At 37.6% G+C, this 19351-nt stretch overlaps 1 protein-coding gene across 2 annotated transcripts in view; it reads right to left on the bottom strand.

Annotated features, from left to right (window-relative positions):
• Nucleotides 1-18548, bottom strand: part of GLRB (glycine receptor beta) — a 49243-nt gene extending 30695 nt beyond the window's left edge. The window contains exons 1-4 of one of the 2 annotated variants that reach the window (XM_002198675.7): nt 18409-18548; nt 16857-17010; nt 5517-5623; nt 2948-3015 (exon numbers count right to left, since the gene is read on the bottom strand). In XM_002198675.7, coding sequence (XP_002198711.1) covers nt 2948-3015; nt 5517-5623; nt 16857-16978 — 297 coding nt within the window. In that variant the 5' untranslated portion in view covers nt 16979-17010; nt 18409-18548. Of the gene's footprint in view, nt 1-2947; nt 3016-5516; nt 5624-16856; nt 17011-18289 lie in introns of both variants that reach the window. The other variant, XM_030271452.4, reaches the window with a different exon arrangement.
• Nucleotides 18549-19351: the final 803 nt, after the last annotated feature.

Consider the following 19351-nt stretch of genomic DNA (forward strand, 5'->3'; position numbering starts at 1 on the left):
TTTTGCTTAGTTTTTTTCCAGGAGACTTGCTTGATAAGTGTGTGGAAGCACTGCAATTCTCTCAGGTATTGAACAACACAACATGAACACTATCCTTTCTAAACACAGAGCAAACATTTGCCCTTCAGATTCTTCAGAGGGCAAAGGCTTGATTAAAGTGATATAGGATTCTGGGCATAGGACCCAACAAATGGGTACTCTCTTGCTTTAAAACAAAGTAACTTCAATGATTTTCTATAAAGAAACTCCCTCCTTTCTTAAATCTAAGTGGATTCTACCTCAGAAGGAGCTAATCTTAACTCTTCGTTGAGGCTGAGCCAACTGCATAGCTAAAAATATAATTATCACAGGACCAGAAGGACAGCAAGCAAGGTCTTCTGTCACTGTGACTCTACACATTTGTTTGTTGGGCCTTCTACCATAACCTGTCTTCCAGTCAACTGGTACCCATTGCTACTTTTCCCCACACTTCCATCACACAAAAGAAGGAATCATTGCTTTAGCATGGCTTTATCCTGACACAGATTTTGCAAAAATTAGTGAGTTCGATTATTTCAGCCAGCAGTGGCTAGAGAGCAAAGTATCATCACGATAATTCAATGACTGAAAAACTCAGAAGTATATTATTTCAAAAATTTTGATATCACTCCAACCAGTTTAGTAGCTTCTGGTAATTTTAGAGACAGTCTATAAATCAATACTCCTTGTGATTCTCATCAATGCCAGAGATAGTAGAGATGCAGCCAGCCATTCTCTTCTCTAACACCAAGGAGCCTTTTTAGCAGTTCTGGTACTTCCACAAATCTCTCTGTTCTGAACAAAAGAGGCCCCTCTGGTCCTTCACAGACTTGGTGCCTCACCTCCAGGAAATATTTTTCCTGTGATTCGGAAGTACAAGTCTTTTCCTATTCTAAGTGATCAATTTCTACTGTCCAGTGTATTACCCAGACCATTTGAAGACAAATACAAACCCATCCCCAAGAGAGAAGTGACTCCTGAATATCCAATGCTCACTGCAGCAGGAATAGTTTTCTAAATAATACATGGAAGAACAGACTTACTGGTAATTTTGTCAGTCCTTCCTGTATTACATTAAGGTAATCAAGAAGTAATCCAAATGTCACATAAACATGCTTAGCAATCATGGTAATCAGCTAGACATAGAAATCTAAATGAAAGCATAAAATAAAGTAAGGATGGTATCTGAAGCTCTGAACTATGGAAGAAAGTATGACTTATTGTACAGCACATCCTAGTAAATTTGTGAGTGACCATATCAGGAAGGCAGAGACAGGAATACATACATGGCTGTAGAGAGCAAACTTTTTTTTTTTTTTGAGGGGCTGGGGGTAGCAAATCTCTCACATTCATGTTTTGCTTCTATCTGAATCTGGGTGAATTGCAAAAAAGTCTCTTTAAAAGTCACTTTTTAAAGTATGCAAATAATTTCAGAAACTTAAAAGGGCCATTTGGTCCAATATACTTGATATCTTAGGACACTTATCTCAGTCCTACCTTCCTGCTCTTCATCCCTGCCCCTCTTTAAATTTGAGTATTCTTTTTGTTTCAGAAATAAATCATGTGGCCTTTTCAGCAAACTTACATTTTTTTGTTTTAGTGTCACTTCCTGCTAATGCCGTCAGTTGACTTACTAGCATTTGCAATCAAACATAAATCTCTGCTAGCTAAAGAAGGAGAAATTTCTGGCCAAGCTGCTCAAAATTGTTCCAGCCACCATTTATGTTCAACTTGGAGTGGCTTTGCAGTCCTATTGAAATTTCATTAGGGTGACATGTAAGCTGGCTCTGAATTTTAAGTGGGCACTTCCAACAACCAAAAAAATGTGTTTTATTGCTTATTAGTGGTATTGTGGTTCATTACTTCTCTGACATTGTGTGTCAGAATGCGTCCTTAGTCACAGCATTTAAAAAAGCAACTTGATTTTAGGAATTGCCTCAATGCTTTAGATGCAGCAGGTCACCAAAGTGATCAGGGAATGCCTCAGAACTTTAACTCAGTGCATGTCTTGGCTGTGGCTTTCCATGTACTGGCACGACACAGTGCACTCCCCTCTTTTTTACACCAAAGGAAAACCTGATCAGGTCAGGACACCTTCAATATCTAAATGCATTTTTTGCAATATTTTTGATAGTAGTTATTGGAAACACCATGACAAAAAAAGATCTGCAAGTCCCAAAATACCAGAAAGTGCTTTGCTGAAGCAACTCGTATTTTGAAATTGATTTCATTTCCCAAAGAAACAAAGAAGTCAAAATTGCTATGAGGATTATTTCATCCTGTTATTGACATGTTGAAATTTTCTGGCTGAACTGGAAACATATTTTTATAAATTTTACTCCTCAGTTTATCTTTCCCATACAGAAAATAAACAGCAGTAAGGCAATGGTCATTGACACTCTATTCCTTTACTACTGCTCCTTGTATTCTATCACAGTTTATTTCCATCTTCAGATCCATATAAAATAAAGAACCTATACATTTTATCCTTATGCATGTGTTTTCTTTTTCTCTGTTATACAGTCTTAGTGGTTTGGTTTTTTTTTTTTTTTTGAATAAGCAACCTATGTAATAACTCTCAGGAAGATCTTAAACTCATGCTGCCAAATAGGTTCTTCCAATTAACTTAATAACTTATGGAAATTAGTCTATCTCTTGCATCTTAGAAACCATGGATTTCCTTTCATATAAATCCGATTCTAAAGCTACAATCATCTGTGGACACATATAGAGTAAAATACATTAATAGGTTTAGGTCTATGGCATAAAGCACAATCAGTCAGTCACTAACCCCCCCCCATTAACTTAATTCTCACTGTCTGCAACCACAAAAAATATTTCTATCTCTATAGTTCATAATCCTCAGTCTGAAGTTTAATTTAGTAAGAAAATATCCATGTGTACTACATGAATTTAATTTCACTCTTACCATTGTTGTCTCTTGAATAGACCCAAAGCTGTTAATGAAGATGTTAACTGCAACATCGACTGGAATTCCTTTTAGAAAAAAAAATTTTTGTGAGTTACACAATCCATTAAAGGTATATTATCCTTCATTTAAAGCTCCTTTATATTGGTACCACAATGTCAGAATGTAATCAAAGTCAATAGAAATCACTAAATCTCTTTTTAACTTAGTGATAAAAATAATGGAAAAATAAAAATCCATAGTCAATAGAGCTAATCTTACAGAATACCACTGACCATATATCTAAATTTTTAGTGTTTGAATTCCATGATTTTCTGTTATCTCAGAATGAATAAGCCAGTATTACTTTTGCACACAGTGTAATGGATAGAGGCAATTCATATTTCTAGCAGGAGACACTTAACTGTCAAAGTCATCATGACAATCTATCATCCCAAATTACCTGTTTATGATTTATGATGAGCTATTTCCTTATGCTTTAAGGGGATACCTTTCTGTGCAAGTAAAGTAAATAAGTCTTTACCTTATTGTAAAGTATAAATACAAGCAGGTAAAAATTATTACATGCATTTTTCACAGCTATCTAGCCTTGGTATGAAAGAGTTGAAAAGCTGCTCAATTTTACAATGGTTACCAATTAGCCAAGAAAAATTTCTAGAAGTCAACAGCTGTGAAGATATTAAGATGGCCTTGATTTTTTTCTCTTTTCCACAGCCAGGATTCCCTTAGTTGAAGAGGGATGGTATGACAGCTGTTACATCTGCCCTCTGTCACCCTGTGGGAATTATTGGCAGTAATTTAATCTGGTGTTAACAGAGTTATCACAGAGCAAGAAGTGGCCTGATAGTGGAGAGAACTAATTATGGACCACTACTTTTATTTAGTACCTCTGTGGTGTGAGTGTCAGGATGTCCACTAGATGCAGGTATATCATTTACACTGTTAGTACTCAGTGGGTTTCTTCCTACTTTCAGCAACAAAAGAGATATAAGAATATATGAATACTGTTTTGACAGACTAAGCAAATACAGTACAAAGTAATACATGTTTCTTCCAATAGCATATTTGTCTGCATAAAATGTTTTTATGTACATTAATACATAAATTCAAACTCATTCTCTTGGTAACCAGAAATTTATGAAGATAAAATTTCACTTTTTCAGTTAAACTAATTTGTTTGGTTTGGTTTTTTAATCAGACTATTCAAATGTGATGTTTTTGGTTATGCAATAAGCACAATACTTCTTTCAATGCCTGATGCATGTGACAGACCACCCATCACATCACTAGTAGCCAAGAGTGTACTCTCTCTTCCAGATTTGAATAGGATGTGCCATCCAAGAAAATCACTCATGTGTGAGGAACATTTTAACATGGGCAAACCACTTGTCAGAAAATGTTATTTTTCTTCCAACTCCCTCTGAGTTAACATTACATGTCCTCCCTTTCCCTTCTGTCTTGATTCTTACCAGACTGCCAGAAGGGTTATCAAAAATATAAATAAATCTGGACCATGCTTTGTGATTACAAGCTGATTATGCTGAAGAACAGGTAGAGTACAGGCTGGACATTTATTCTTTGTGACAAAACTCAGTGCTCAAAACATGAAAATATGGTTATACAGAGAATAAGAAAGAAGCAGTACACTTGCTGAGAACCGAGTTTAATATATTTATAAAACTGTTAAATAGAACTGATAGCCTCTTCAAAAGCACAATAAACATTTAAGATTTCCAAATTTTTTCATACTAGTGATATTCATGTTAAAATATCTCTTAATGCTCATATAATTATATGAGGAATTTTAAAATGAAAGAGCTGTTTTATGAAAACTGTATTGCCTATACATAATAAAATTGTCTACATCTCTTTTCAGAAGGTAAATAACCTAATTCCTGGAAAGGCTAATTACAGCTTAACTTGTGCGAATTCTTAGAGGTTTTGCAGAGAATACGTATTTCAACTTTTTCTGCACATGTAAGGATTCACACATCGACACAGAAGAATCCTGCAACATCTGTCTACCAGGGAGATGTTTAAATGGCAGAAAATGTGTTTCAATGCATTACCTATATGAATTCCTGAAGTGTGTAAGCTTTATAACTAAAATATCTTTAAAGGACTTAATAATTGTATAGTTTGCTAATAGTGATACTGCTGACCCTAACTTTTTATAGTCATCTTAAAGGATGTCTGTGGAGAAATCTAGTGGTTTAAAATGCTGTAAAGCAGAGTCTAACTAAAATGTAGGGATAAAAACGTATTTTTAAAACTTATTCTGTAAATTCTATTTCTACACTTAAAAAGTCTTTTTTATATTAAGGCAAATAGTAATAAAGCATCACATACTTTTCTGATAATGAAATCCTAACTATTATCTTTCAGCTCAAAAGGATAAATATCTTCTGCAGTTTCACACAATCTAGGAATCTAGGGAAGCTTCCATTAAAAAAAAACAACAAAAATCTAGCTTGTGAGTATTATATCTGCATAATTTTTCTCTTTGTGAAAAGTGTAAAAGTTAAAATCCAAAGATTAAAAAAAAAAAAGGCTGAAATATCTAACAAACCTTTGAAATTAGGTCTTATCCTGGGATCATAGCTGAGCAACAGCCTGTTCAAGATATTGCTGGTAGAATTAGCAGGTACTCTTGCAAGGTCTTCAGCTGATTGCTGCCTGTAAAAAAAAGTTCATTAGTTACTACCAAGACAGAAACAATTGCATGCTTAAACTGAAGTGATTTTAAAGCAGTGCCATAAATGCCATTTTACAAGCAAAAAATGTTAACTCTTAACTGTAAACTTGGAAGCAAATATACTGCAATTCAGTAATTGTTCCCTTCCCTCCTAAGAAAATATGCAGAGGGACATGATTTTTTCATCAGTAGAAAGCAACCACCTGAACTATTTTAAGTGACTGTCAGATTAGGAACCTTAGTAAATTGACAGCCACTTTGTAGGTGCCAAACCATGCAGAGGCTTTTGGCAGTCTTCTGCTCTCACATGCCAGCTATTCCACCTAGAGCTGGAGGATTGCATAATCTCTTTGTCAAGTGCTAATAAAAGCTTTACTACAGAAAACAAGGCCTTGGACTCTCTGGTTTTACAGGGGGAATTTAAACATCTACTTTATCTTGCCATTATTATGCTGAGTGTTAACTGAAAACTATTGCTGCAATCAAAAAGAACCAGAGACAGGTAAATGTAACTACAGGAATACATTAAATTGAGTGTAATGAAAAGCAATATGGGTGCATCAGTGCACTCCCCAGGTATTTTAAACACCAAGAGGCTCATAATGCATCTGTATGTTTCCAGAACCTGCTCAGTGACAATATTTCAAGTTTTGAATTATGTCTCATAATCGCTTTTCCATCCCTTTTATGATTACTTTTCCGTCTTTCTGTCATTATAATCCAGTAACCAGGATGCCATGTAAAGATAAGAAAAACACCCTACGTAGGTATAATTCATATGCATCAACATTATCACCTCTTGCAAACCAATGTACTAATGTATTTTAAAAAAACTGATCAAGTTTATTTCCTTAATGTTTTCCATAATCAGCATCAGCTGCTGTTGCCTTCGTCACCCTGTAATTTCTTTTTTTCATTATTCTTTCTCATACCAATGTCAGCTTGACAGACCTACAGGTTATTCTATATAACATATCAGGGTTTTTTTTAATTCTTCTCATTCTTCAGTTTCCTTCATGTCCTCTGGGATTTCTGCCTTATTCAAACATTTTTGAAGAAACTATTAACTCTACAGAAGGCTTTTGGCCAGTTTAAGAAAAAAAAAAAAAGCAACATGAATGTATGAGACTTCCTGATTTTAAAATGTCCAATTATGGTAACTCCTGTTCAGCATTTTTCTTATTGATTACTGGGAAATGAATTAATTAATAAATGTCAGCATAGCATGACATCAGTATTTGATTGAAAACTGGAGATGAGAACAGATCCTAGCCCTTGAAGACCTTTTATTAGTAATTTCACCTGTAAGAACAATGGGTTTAACTCAAACCATACGGGAAAAGGGAATCAGATCTGCTGACTTGGTAGCACTCACTGTGCCTTCCCAAAGAGATTTAATCTTCTCAGTTAACATTTAACAACTAAAACATTTGTAAATAAAACTTTAAAGGAGTTCCCTATTATTAAAAAATATGTCAACCATTTATGAAAACATAAATGCATTTTATTATATCATAGTCTCCTGGATACCCATTGAGAATTTTATCATTCAGGAAAAAAAAAGATTCTGTTTTCTTTGTTGTATTCAGGATATTTCTGAAACCTAAAGCTGCATATCTGCTTAGCTATTTTCTTGTATTTGCTTGATGTTATAAACGAGGAAAAAATTATGGCAATAAAATGGCACTAAATCCTCCTTGAAATTTTGACAATTAAACAGTAATTAGCAGGATAAGCATGCATTCCAAAAACTACATAGAGATGTACCTACCAATAAATATGTATCCAGGAGGATATCTTAAACTATAACACACAGGAAGAGAAAAGAATTGTGGAACAGCATTAAGTGGCTGCAGTATATAATTCCCCATCCATCTCTTGAAGTAAACACACTAAAACCTCTGTGATCTGTAATAACCACACAGGTGAACTAATTGCTCCAGCAGAACTTCTCCAGAGATTATTGGTCTTCTAAAAGAACAAGGAAGCATTTACTTTTAGCAACATATGTAACCTTCCTGTTATGTATACAGATCTGTATGTTCTGTATACTACAATCCTCTGCTAATTTAATATTAGAGCAATTAAAAAAAGGAATAGGTCTTTTAGCTCCTTTCCTAATAATTGACAAATTCTCTTTCAAACAATCCTCCCAGGGCTGAGTTTGTAAGTTTTTATATTTTACTTAGAACTGGATCATTATGCAAAATAATTTGTTTATTTCCTCATTTGGTCAGGCAGCTGGATTAGATGATCATTGTGGGTCCCTTCCAGATGAAATGTTCTATTCTATTCTATTCTATTCTATTCTATTCTATTCTATTCCAATTCTGTAATTTTTGAGATATGTTTGGTTTTCAATGATGACCTTTATCAATTAAGAGATTGCTACAGAAATATCATAAACCAGCTTTGTATATCTTTTTTTGCTGTTACCATTAGTTAGAAAAAAGGAAAACAAAAGATAAAGATTACATTCCATTTTCTAGAAAGAGCAATTCAGAAAAAAATGTTCATTTACCTATTAAAAAGGCAGGCAAACACTCTGTATGCTGCATTTTATCTGATACAGAAAGGTTTATGTCATTGCTTCCTTGAAAGTCACACATATTACCATCTAAAATATCTATATCAGATGTCTACAAAAACTCGTTAATGAAAGAATATCCTTAATATTAATAACAAGATTTCTTTCTGAATTATGTATGTCCACTATAATGAAATATGAAAACAAATCCAAGCAACAACTAATGAACAAACTTAAATAGTTTTTTATTTTTGTCATGGGTTATACAAAGAAGTTAATTAAATAGTGAAAACAGTAAACTGAACCACACGGAATAAATGAAATACATATGCTCATAAAAAGCAATGAGGAAAAGACAAAAGTTTGAGAAATTAAATGAGTGAGCAACAAACAACAAAAGAAAGCCAAATATTGCTGACGGGTTTATTTGTCTCTTCAAGTAAGAGGAATAAAGCGGTAGTTTTGTGAGATCTGAGCTGCACTGCAGAAATATATTAATACAAATATCTGTTCAGACTGTTTGTTCAAAAGCCATCCAAAAATTGGTCAAAGGAGACTTATTGCACTGGGAAGACAGTGATGGGAAGAACAAGGGCAATATAGCTCGCTGGTAAAGAACACCACAATCTCATCTTCCACAAGTCATTGGGTTGTGTTTTGGACTTACACTAGTGTATAGGTGCATTTGTCCTTGCTTATCTAAAAACCAAGTGAAATACAATGATAATGGCTGGTTTGAGTTAGGAGGACAAGCACTGAGATTCAGTAATTGCTACTTTTGAAGGTCACTTTGAATGAAGTGGTTGAAATAGCTACTGGGGAAAAAAAAAAGCTCTGCTGAATATCAGTCATATTTTCACTGTGGTTCTTTTACAGCATGCTGTCATTAAACTACCATCATTGAACAGCACACAAGGAAATTTCACCACAATGACTGGATTTCCTTCTGAGAGCCTTGCTGACCAAAATGCCTAAATTTCACCTGCAAATCAGTTCATCAGATGTGTTCCTTGGGGTAAGTTAAGAAGTTAAGGACATTTTTTGAGTGACAGATGAGCAAGAAGACCTAATGAGACAGTTAATGGGATGTGTTAGGTGCTTGGTTAAAGAAGCTGGGACTATTAATGTGAGACATTTACCTAGAGCCACAACAACCACAGCTTAATTGGCCATTATGGAATGAATTAATGAGAGGCATATTTGTATATCACATAAGACAAAAAGGATTTGAGCTGAGATCTGCCTTTCTAGAAGAATCTTATTTTAGTATGCTGAAGGCTGAATCACACAAAACAACACACCGAGAAATTATTTACCATTTTTTCTAATTCAGCCTACAATTTTCCTACTTGTAAAAAGCTGGTAACTTCGATTTCCACCAGTTGCAGCACACATTTTAATTTTAATGCATTTATTTCAACCTGTGTTGAATGCATGTGGAGCTGATGGAAAGCATTAAGAAACAGGAATCTAGCACTGTTCACAGTAATTAATGATTTCTAAGTAAAATACAGTGAATACCAAAGGATAAGACAACAGAAGCTATGAAGAAAATTTAAAAGCAAGTAATTGTAAAGATAGAACTTTCCCTACCAAAAATTTTACCTAAGTAACAATTAAAAAAGCCCACTCAACCAACATACAAAATACCCAAACTCAAAGTGATTTTTTCTGTTTCTGAATACATGAAATGGAAAACAACCAGTATCCTTGTAAACACAGAAGAATCTTTACTTCTAAAACAGTGTCCTCACAATCCAGAGAGAAAAGAAAGTATAGCTAGTTTTTTGCTATAACATCCTGTCTGAAATGCCTGGTCTTTCAGAGGTTACATCTGGTATCACTGATGAATCAAAGAATTGCTTTACATACTGTATTTCACAGGACATGCAGTAAGGTGTTCATCTCTTTCACAGCAGCTCTACACATTTTATCACTGCCTTTGAAGATCATGATCAACATTTTAAGTTGAAGGGAACAGGGAATTATTTTCAAAATTCACTAATCAATGCAAAATTTTAGATAAGCATATATGCATGACAAAAGGAAGCATGTATTTTACTTGGTTTGAAATTTATATAGCTTTACATTTGTCTTAGGCAAATGTGTCAGAAGACATTATATCTCTATAGGTCATCATGACATTTATTCTCTCAGAGCTCACTGAAGTTACAAGGAGTCCTTTCCACATGCAGTGCTACAGGAGGAAAGAATATAAACAATATTCTACACAAACAGGAAGGAAAGCTTTTTCATAGTTCTAGATTATTGACAGATAAAAATATGTATTCTAACTCACACTGTTATCTCCAGTAAAATTTCATATATGATGCTAAAACCACAGATTTAAGTGCAGTTTATTTAATCTACATGATGGAAACTGTAATTTTTGTCATATAACATGGCTGTGTACATGTGAGAAAGGTAAAAATAAGTTTTGGGAAACATAATATCTATTATCTCACCATATATTTTAAGTACAATTTTCCTGATATAAACTATCAGTGTTCTGACTTGCGGGCATTTGATTTTTTGAGTGCAATAACTCTAAGCATAAAAAAAGTTCGTACATATCAATGACATACTATATAACTCCTCTGAATGATCTCTCTGATCTCTAGTATGCTTAATAGCTACATTTTCAAACTGTGCAAGGTGACACATCTATTCCTAAAAAGATTAATTACTCCAATAAGAAGTGGTATTACTAATTACATTAAAACTATGGAACTCTGAGTCACCATTTACATGTCTTCATGAACGCAGTTGATAGCTAAACACCTAAAATGAGATATGTAGCTTCAGTAAAGAAATTTGGAGGTAGTGCAGTGCAGTGCAAAAAAGAGAAAGGTTCCTTCATAGCTAATTTTGAAACAGAAATCCAGATTAGGCATCCTGAATTTTGCACTATGAGTTGAGGGGGTGAAACAGCTCATCTTTCATCTCATGTTGTAGATAGACCAAAGAGAATAGTCTCATGCGGACATGCAGGCAACCTTCCTGCAGTTAGGTAGTGTCAATAGCTGTTAGTGTCACTGCTTCAGTCCTTGTCTTGAAGAAACCTCTTAAGCCTCTTAAATTTGCTTTCATAATTCAACATTCTCAGGGTTAGACACCTTAAAGAGTGTTTATATGGGACTCTGAAGTGCCTTACTATTCACTAAACTTGAGAAAAGGAGGTTGGTTCATCTGCCTGCCACAGATCTGATAGCCCCCAAACCAACAGAACCAGGTTAGCACAGTATTTCACTCAGGTGAACTACTACTACTCTTAGGCACAGTATTTCACTCAGGTGAACTACTACAGCTCTTAGTAATGTTTTTTGGTTTTGTTTATTTGGTTTTTCTTTTGTTTTTTTGCTAAAGTTAGCTTGCTTGTTCCTAGCTTAGGCATCTCTGCATTCCCCCAAAGTCACCACCTGTGACCCTTGTGCATAATGAGTGTCTTGTGGTGTCTTGATATAGCACACAGATGTATAACAGGATAATCATCAAAATGTTTCAGCAACATTTTTGAAGTAAATTATCTACATCAGTTCCATACCCCAGTATTTTTTTTTCCAAATACTGCAAGTATGCAGTATAGAAGGTAAAATCTAACTACCTGCATGGTGGTATAAATGGTGATATAAGAGGAAAGTATAAGCTGAGATACATTCTATATAATTTGCCTTGACAACAGAATTAAGACCTATGCTTTTCCATGGGCTTATGTAAAGGTGATGCAATTCAACCCACAGATCCAAGTTTTTTCTTAATCTGGAGGTTGCATGTGACATACACAGTCTGTAATTTTTCCACACAATTCGAGTGTCTCATCACTCCGGTGTTCAGAATGGAGCAAACGTTGCTCACCGAGAGGGAAAGTTACTGAACAAGAACCAGTCTTTTAACTACTGTTTTACAAGACAGTTTAGGTTTTGCTTTACAGCTTTATCTTTTACTGCCCATCACTACTGGCAGTGACTTAACTATTTAACCATTTTGAAAACAAATTCTCAAACATTCTGGAATGTGGCCCTCTCTGTCTGGGATTACAGCTTTCCATGAGAGTTACATGATACAGAATAATAAAAGCATTGACTAACTGCTGTTACTACAGGGCAGAATAATTTTTTTATAGGAACAAGACCTGGGCTCTGCAAAGTACTTATCATTGGAATGACTGTCAGATGTATCTTCTTCCACAACAAATTCAGGCTTTCCTTTCAACTTCATTCCACCTCCTTCCACAAAGTGTATAAACCCTTCCACCACACCTACAAATGAAAATGTTCACAGACTATCAACAGTGTCTTCTAGATTATGAGAATGAAGAGAGACATGATGCCACTTTCCCACCATTTACAGTTTGGGGTTGATCATCTACTACAGACGGAGAGGTGATGTTTACCCAAACACTTGATAAAAAAGTTACAGTTCATGGAGAAGTGGAGAGGAGCCACAGTATAAAATATATTTTGAACTTTTACTTTAGTCTTAATATGAAGTGCATGTCAGAAGCTTAAAATTAACCAAGAGAAATTTGAGGACAGACTTAAATACAACTCTGCTTTAAACACATCAAAGCCTTTTTTCCCTAGTTCCACTGTCTTTTGTTGTTGCTTTTTAAAAGAAGCTGTTTATTGAACCTTCGCATCTGTGACCTTTCTAAGCTTCTGCCCTGGCAGATGGCACAAGCCATGTTTTCTGGAGGGCTTAGAGGGCCATTTCACAGTTTCTGAAGTAGCTGATATGCTTTATTCAATACAAACCAAATATGATTTGTACTCCTGCTTTGTGCATAAAAAAGGTCTCTGTAGATATTATACAGTATTTAGTAAATCATCTACAGGCATATAAATCTTCATGTGGACAAATGCATAAAGGTGAAGAAGGGTGCTGTTTTCAAAGCACAGTCCTGCTATCCAGATGAAAGGATGAAATTTAGCGACTGAGGTTTTGCTCTTAGCATTGCTGTGGCATTAGGGACACTGAGAGATCTTCAGAAGTGAATGCTGTGCAAGTGAACAGCTGAGTCATCCTAAACTATAACTAACAGGGATAGCTGTGATGATGACCATAGTCATTAATGGTTTTGTTAGCTGCTATGTGACACTCTTACTTATCTATTCCTTCTCTAACTCTGTAATAACCAAACTTCCCTTTCCTTATAATTTCATTTGTCAAGAGATCTTGTGAGTAGTTTTAAGTAGAGACCTTCCAGGCTGCTAAGGACTGTGGAGATAACAGCAGCAGCTCAAACACCATAAAATACCTGAAATGTTTATTACGGTGTAACAAAAGGAAAAATATTTTTCAGCAGTGCTCTAAGTCACAGCTAACTGTCCCACATGTTTAATAGAAGCAAGGTATTACGAGGAATTACGAATAAAAACTAAGCAGCAAAATTCATGCAAATATGGGCAGTCTGTGAGCAGGAAAGAGATAGAATAATTTAATCCATCTGCAGCTGTATAAAAATCATCTGTATTAAGTATATGAAATTTAAAAATAAGCTTTGTAAAAAGTAATACTCTTTTTTTTTCCTGAAGGGGTGGAGCCTGATTTTTAAAAAAAAATATTTTCCATGTAAACAAAAGGCAGAAGTTTTGTTACTAAAGCTTTGTATTTCATTGCACTTTGTATCTGTGGAAGCCAGTTTCTCAGATTTATGGTGCAAAACTCTCTATTACAACATTTTAGGCCCAATATGTCAATTTCTTTGTTAATCAACAAAGATTCAGGAATCAGACAGAAGTATAATTATTATGTTTCACTTGCAAAGCCTGAGGTAAGAAGGAAAATGATCTAATTGTAAGATGTGAAATCTTACATCTGTTCTGACAAAGCATTAAATCAAAGTAAGAACCAAATAATTAAGCATCAGCTTCAAGAAACCCTTCAATAAAAACCTGGAAACAACAGTTTCAGGAATAAATTAAAATAAGATGGCAAATCAGGCCACTATCACACAATGCACTGAGAAGTACAGCATCATGAATAATCACCAGGGTTTGCTCTAAGATACAAAATAGAATTTTACTAGGTTAAAGAGGCAAATATCTGTTTATGATAAAATAATGAACTTTTAGTGAGGTTTCTAATCAGCTTGTTTTCATCTTATCCTAATAGTAGTTAATTTCATGCCAGAGGAGCACATTTGGCAAAAGGCTTGTATTCTGGAGAGCCATAAAAGAAAAGTTCAAGGATGCTAAATTTTTATCCAAACAAATTCATGATAAAGTCCCACTAGTCTTGTAGCCATCCATTTCTTAACATCAAATTAAGGAACTCGGGCAGTAAGATGAGATTCAATATAAGTTATTCCTAAATAATGATTTGCATATATTTGAATTTCATTATAAAGTATTTTTGTTCTCTTGAAGAACTAAAATTTTGCTTTTCATATGTTGCAAGGAGACAAAAGGCAATAATTTGTTACAATTAAGGTTTAAATTTTATTGCACTAGTAACCAATGTAAATTAAAGGTGGATTAAGAGTTTAACTTATAAATGTACATTTACATTAGGAATTTTCACCATTCAATTTTATAAATTACGCAAAAGTTTAATTTTTTTGTTGAAAAAAACAAAATGCATTCTTCTAAAATATTTCTTTCATGATTACTAGGAATTTCTTCATTTAGACACTTTCTTGAGTAGTTTTAGTCAACCCTTACAGCGTCACTTGATTCCCTCTCCACTGCATTGTGTTTTGGTTTGATTCTGAGGAAAGATTTTTTTCTTTTTTCACAAAGAAAAAATTACTGCTAGTAGTCAACCTCTTTTACAACATAGAGTGACACCAAATCATGAAGTTTTGTGAAAGATCATTTAAAAAAATTATGATCATTGGAAGTTTGCCAACAGCAGCCTTAGTTAAGAGAGCATTGGGCAATTTCTCTGCCAGATAGAGTTGATTTTCATTGCTCATTCACATGACAGGTCTTCTAGATGCCAGCCCCAGAAACAGCAACCCCACTATTACAAGTGGCTGTCTCTCAAGCTGTGAACTTCAGCCAAGTAAGATATAGACAATTTGGTCATTATTCAGGAGATCAAACAGGACTCATTGCTATGGCAAGTCTAAAATGGATCAGCAACAATGGATCAAAAAGTACTGGATTCACCAGTAATTTTGCAGACAGCTTCAACTGGAAAAGCATCACTTTGAAAACGATAGCATGTATTCAATGCTTTTTCAAGTGTATTGGTGACAAATGACGCCATATTTAATGGCCAAGAAATACAGGGCTTAAAATAAAAACAAACAAGAAAAATCCACTCACAAAGATAAAATGACATTGTTTTGAATTCTACTAAACTTAGTCAAGAACAGGGGGAAATGCTGGGTATTTAAACAAGACCACGGAAGACCTGGATTCAATTCCCAGCTGCCTAACTAACTTTCCAAGGGCTTCTGTTCTGATGTCTGTCCTGGGAACCCTGATATTTCTCTCCTTGCTATAAACTCTCACAGTAGCTCAGATCAAAAGCCTCATCCAGAACTCAACTCCATTTTACAAGGGGAAAAATGGGTAGGGGTCATTTCAGATGAGTCATGATCACATTTGAGACATAACTTAAGGTATTCAAATCTAATGACAAATAACATTTTTTAGGTTTGATATAAAAAAAAAGAGAAGGAAGACAGGCACCATATGTAGAAACATTCTAAAATTTGAGGTTACAAATAAACATCACTGCTAATATTTGAAAAGAATGGAAACTTTAAAAAGTATTACTTGAACAATGCTTCTGTGTGATTATTCCACTTTTACTTTGTTCATTGGAAAAATTTGATTAATGTTAAATAGCCAGTCTAACACTTCTTTTATGGTTGAAGAAGAAATATGTTTTAACTTTGTCTAAACAATTTTATTATTTCAGTCATAGTAATTTTCTACACTTACTGGCAACTTATGGTAGTCCATCAATCTTTTCCTCAGATATTTACAACATAAGACTAAAAAATTAGCAAGGTTGGCCAAGAAAATTATAAAAATAGCACTCACAAATAAATTCTTGTCTTATGGATCACAATGTAAAGTGTGGTAGGCATTAGATAGAGGAGCATTTTTAACATCAAGTAATCATAGGCATCCAGAACACATCCTCTATTCAACTGGGCAATCACAGATTATAATTTCCTGTATTTTTACAGGCAGACTATTCCATAAGGGCATACTTTATAGCAACAATCAATATACCTCCATAAGAGTTATAGTACTGTACATGATTGATGAAAGATGATGAAGACCTTAGACCTATTCAACATGCAAGAATATGTGTAGGACAAGCCTTCTCTTACAGAACTAGCTAACCAGAAGCTGAAATTCATCATGACAAGTTTTGCACCCTCCTTGCTTTCCCCAGTACACCTGCAACATGATGCTAGACAGCACAGTGCTATGGGACCATGCTACTGTGTCCCCATAAATAGCAAAGCACTGGGTTGAAATCCAACACAAGGAAAGGAACAATTACTGTGGCTGAGATTTTCCCTTGCACTAAAATAGACTTGCTGCAGAAGGAACACAATGACAGAACTTAGCTACAAATGCTGGTCAAACCCATTCCCACCACAGACCCCATCCTTTCAGCAGAAAGCACCACCTTCTACTTCAACAGACACATGATTTCCACTGTTAAAAACTGGGCATGATCACCATCATACAAAAGCACAAAAGAAAGCAGGAACATACGATGGACACAGATATTGCTTCTTTTTCCCTTTTCCTTTCTTTGAAGACTTCTCTTTGGAATAGACTTCTTCAATCCATAAGGAGATTGAGATGAAACATAAAATCGCTAGTAAGAACTTCATCTTGAAGATTACGCTTCAGAGAAATCTTCAGTCTGTGGTAAAAGAAAGCAGCTCATGTTAATAGGGCTGGATATGGCAAAAGGAAATACATACCTGCAAAAAGTAAACAAATGCTTCATGGGAGTTGGGTTTTTTGCTGGCCTTCATAGTCCTGGGACAGAGAATCTATTCACATGTAACCCTGACATGAAACTGACTTAGGTAATTTCCAGAGAGTCAAGTAGCTTCCCAAAGTTGAAACTGACAGTGAGGAACAGATTTGAATGCAGGTTTGCTTCAGTATGTTTGAGAAATGTGATGTCTTTCAAAGACTGCCTAACCAAAAATATTCAGAAGCTTGGGAAGGGGTTCCTCACCAGAAATGTATCAACTGCATTAAATACAATGTCAACCAGTCATGTAGCAAGGCGAAGAACTGCAAGCTCTCGCCTTGACCTTGCAAAGATAAAACAGCAATCATTTCAACACCGGTTATGAGAAGAGGTTATAAATATAATTTTATGTAAAGAATTTAAACACAGTAATTTTGCATGAAGCATTTCCACTGCAGAGCCAGCACTGACAGGGCCTTGCAAAGATGACTAAACACAACCCGCAATACTATGTTTTATTGCATTGTGCTCTACTTAATATTTATATTTCTCTGGGGCAAAAGCACGTACCCCAAAGGCCAGGAGATGAGTTTTTGTTTGGCCAGAGGCAGCTCCACCTGCCCCTGGCCACAGCACTGCGGCACCCGAGGCATTTTCCATTTGTTTGCCATCCTACAGATAATTCCCAAGCATTTCCTTGGGCCAACAGAAATCTCGCAGATGCCTCATAACCTGCTGCTTTTCCCACTTTTATTTACTAGGATTTTTTTTCCCCCCACTGTTTTCAAAGGGCTGTGCATCTCTCTCTTTTCCTTCACCTCCGGGAGGCACCGAGATGCTTCAGCTCCCCCTTCCCCGGGAGCCGCAGCATCGCCACCCGCCCCTGCCCGGCCGGGAAAGGTCGCGGATCTACCCCACGCCGCCGCCGTCCCCTCGCCCGGCCTGCCGGCCCGAGGCCTCCCAGCGCCGGGAAGGGAGCGGCCTGAGCGCTGCCGGCAGCGGGAGGACGAGACGAGCGGGAAGCACGCCCGGGCCGTGCCCCAGCGCCGCCCGCCGCCGCCCCACCGGCGCTGGCCGAGGTGCTGACGGGGCTCGGCCGTGCCGCCCGGCGGAACGGGGCCCTGGGCCGGACCCCCGATCCCCCGCCCGCCCCACCGGGGGCGCGGGCCCCGCCCGCACACGCGGCCCCGCCGCCGCCGCGGCCGCGCCCCGCGCTCACCGCCGGACGCTGCGATGCCCCCGCGCTCAGCGGCGGCGGCGGCCCGGCAGCGGGCGGGCCATGCCGCGGCCCGGCCGCAGCGACAGCGCGGCTCCTCCGGCGGCGGAGCGAGCCCCTACCTCCGGCGGTGCCTCCGCGGCCAGTGAGCATGTGCGGCGCCGCGGCGCTCCGCGGCCAGCACGTCCCGGAGCCCGCCCACACCCGGGCACCGTGCGCCGGGAGGGGCGGCGGGCCCGGCTCCCCGACCCCCGCCCTCCCGCCGCTGGACGCGGGGCACCGGAGGGGCGGCGGGAGGTGGAGAACGGGGTGGTGGAGCGAAGCATCCTCTGGTCTCTGGCGGGAGGAGAGTGCGTTCGATCGGGGTGTTGAGGGCTACCAAATAGAGTTGGCACGACCAGGAGAATATTAGCAGAGAGGGACTGAGTAGGATGAGAGGAAGAGGCAGTGCAGTCTTGCGCAGGTTAGCGGAATGGTGGATCAATGGGCGACGCCAATTGTATCATGTTCAACAAGGCCAAGTGCAGCATCCTGCCCTTTGGTCACAACAACCCCATGCAGGGCTACAGGCTGGGGGAGAGTGGCTGCAGGGCTGCCCAAAGGGCTCTGCTGATCAACAGCAGCTGAACATGAGCCAGCCTGTGCCCAGGTGGCCAAGAAGGCCAGTGGCATCCTGGCCTGGATCAGCAATAGTGTGGCCAGCAGGACCAGATTGTCCCCCTGTACTTGGCACTGGTGAGGCTGCACCTCAAATCCTGCGTTCAGTTTTGGGCCCCTCACTACAGGAAGGACATGGAGGTTCTGTAGAGAGTCCAAAGAAGGGCTGGAGGAGGGTCTGGCTAGTAAGTCCTATGAGGAGCAGCTGAGAGGCTGGCATGTTTATCTTGGCAAAAAGAAGGCTCAGACAAGACTTTTCCTGTCTCTACAATTGAAAAGGAGTTGTATAAGGGTGAGGATTGGTTCTTTTTCCGGAAGTCCCTTACCAGGCCTAGGGAAGGGACAGAAGGCAGCCCAGGACACCAGGATGGGCAGGGAGAACTTGCCAGCCCACCTCCCACTCCTCAC

Source organism: Taeniopygia guttata, chromosome 4 (genome assembly GCF_048771995.1).
Source record: "Taeniopygia guttata chromosome 4, bTaeGut7.mat, whole genome shotgun sequence".
Classification (NCBI taxonomy): domain Eukaryota; kingdom Metazoa; phylum Chordata; class Aves; order Passeriformes; family Estrildidae; genus Taeniopygia; species Taeniopygia guttata.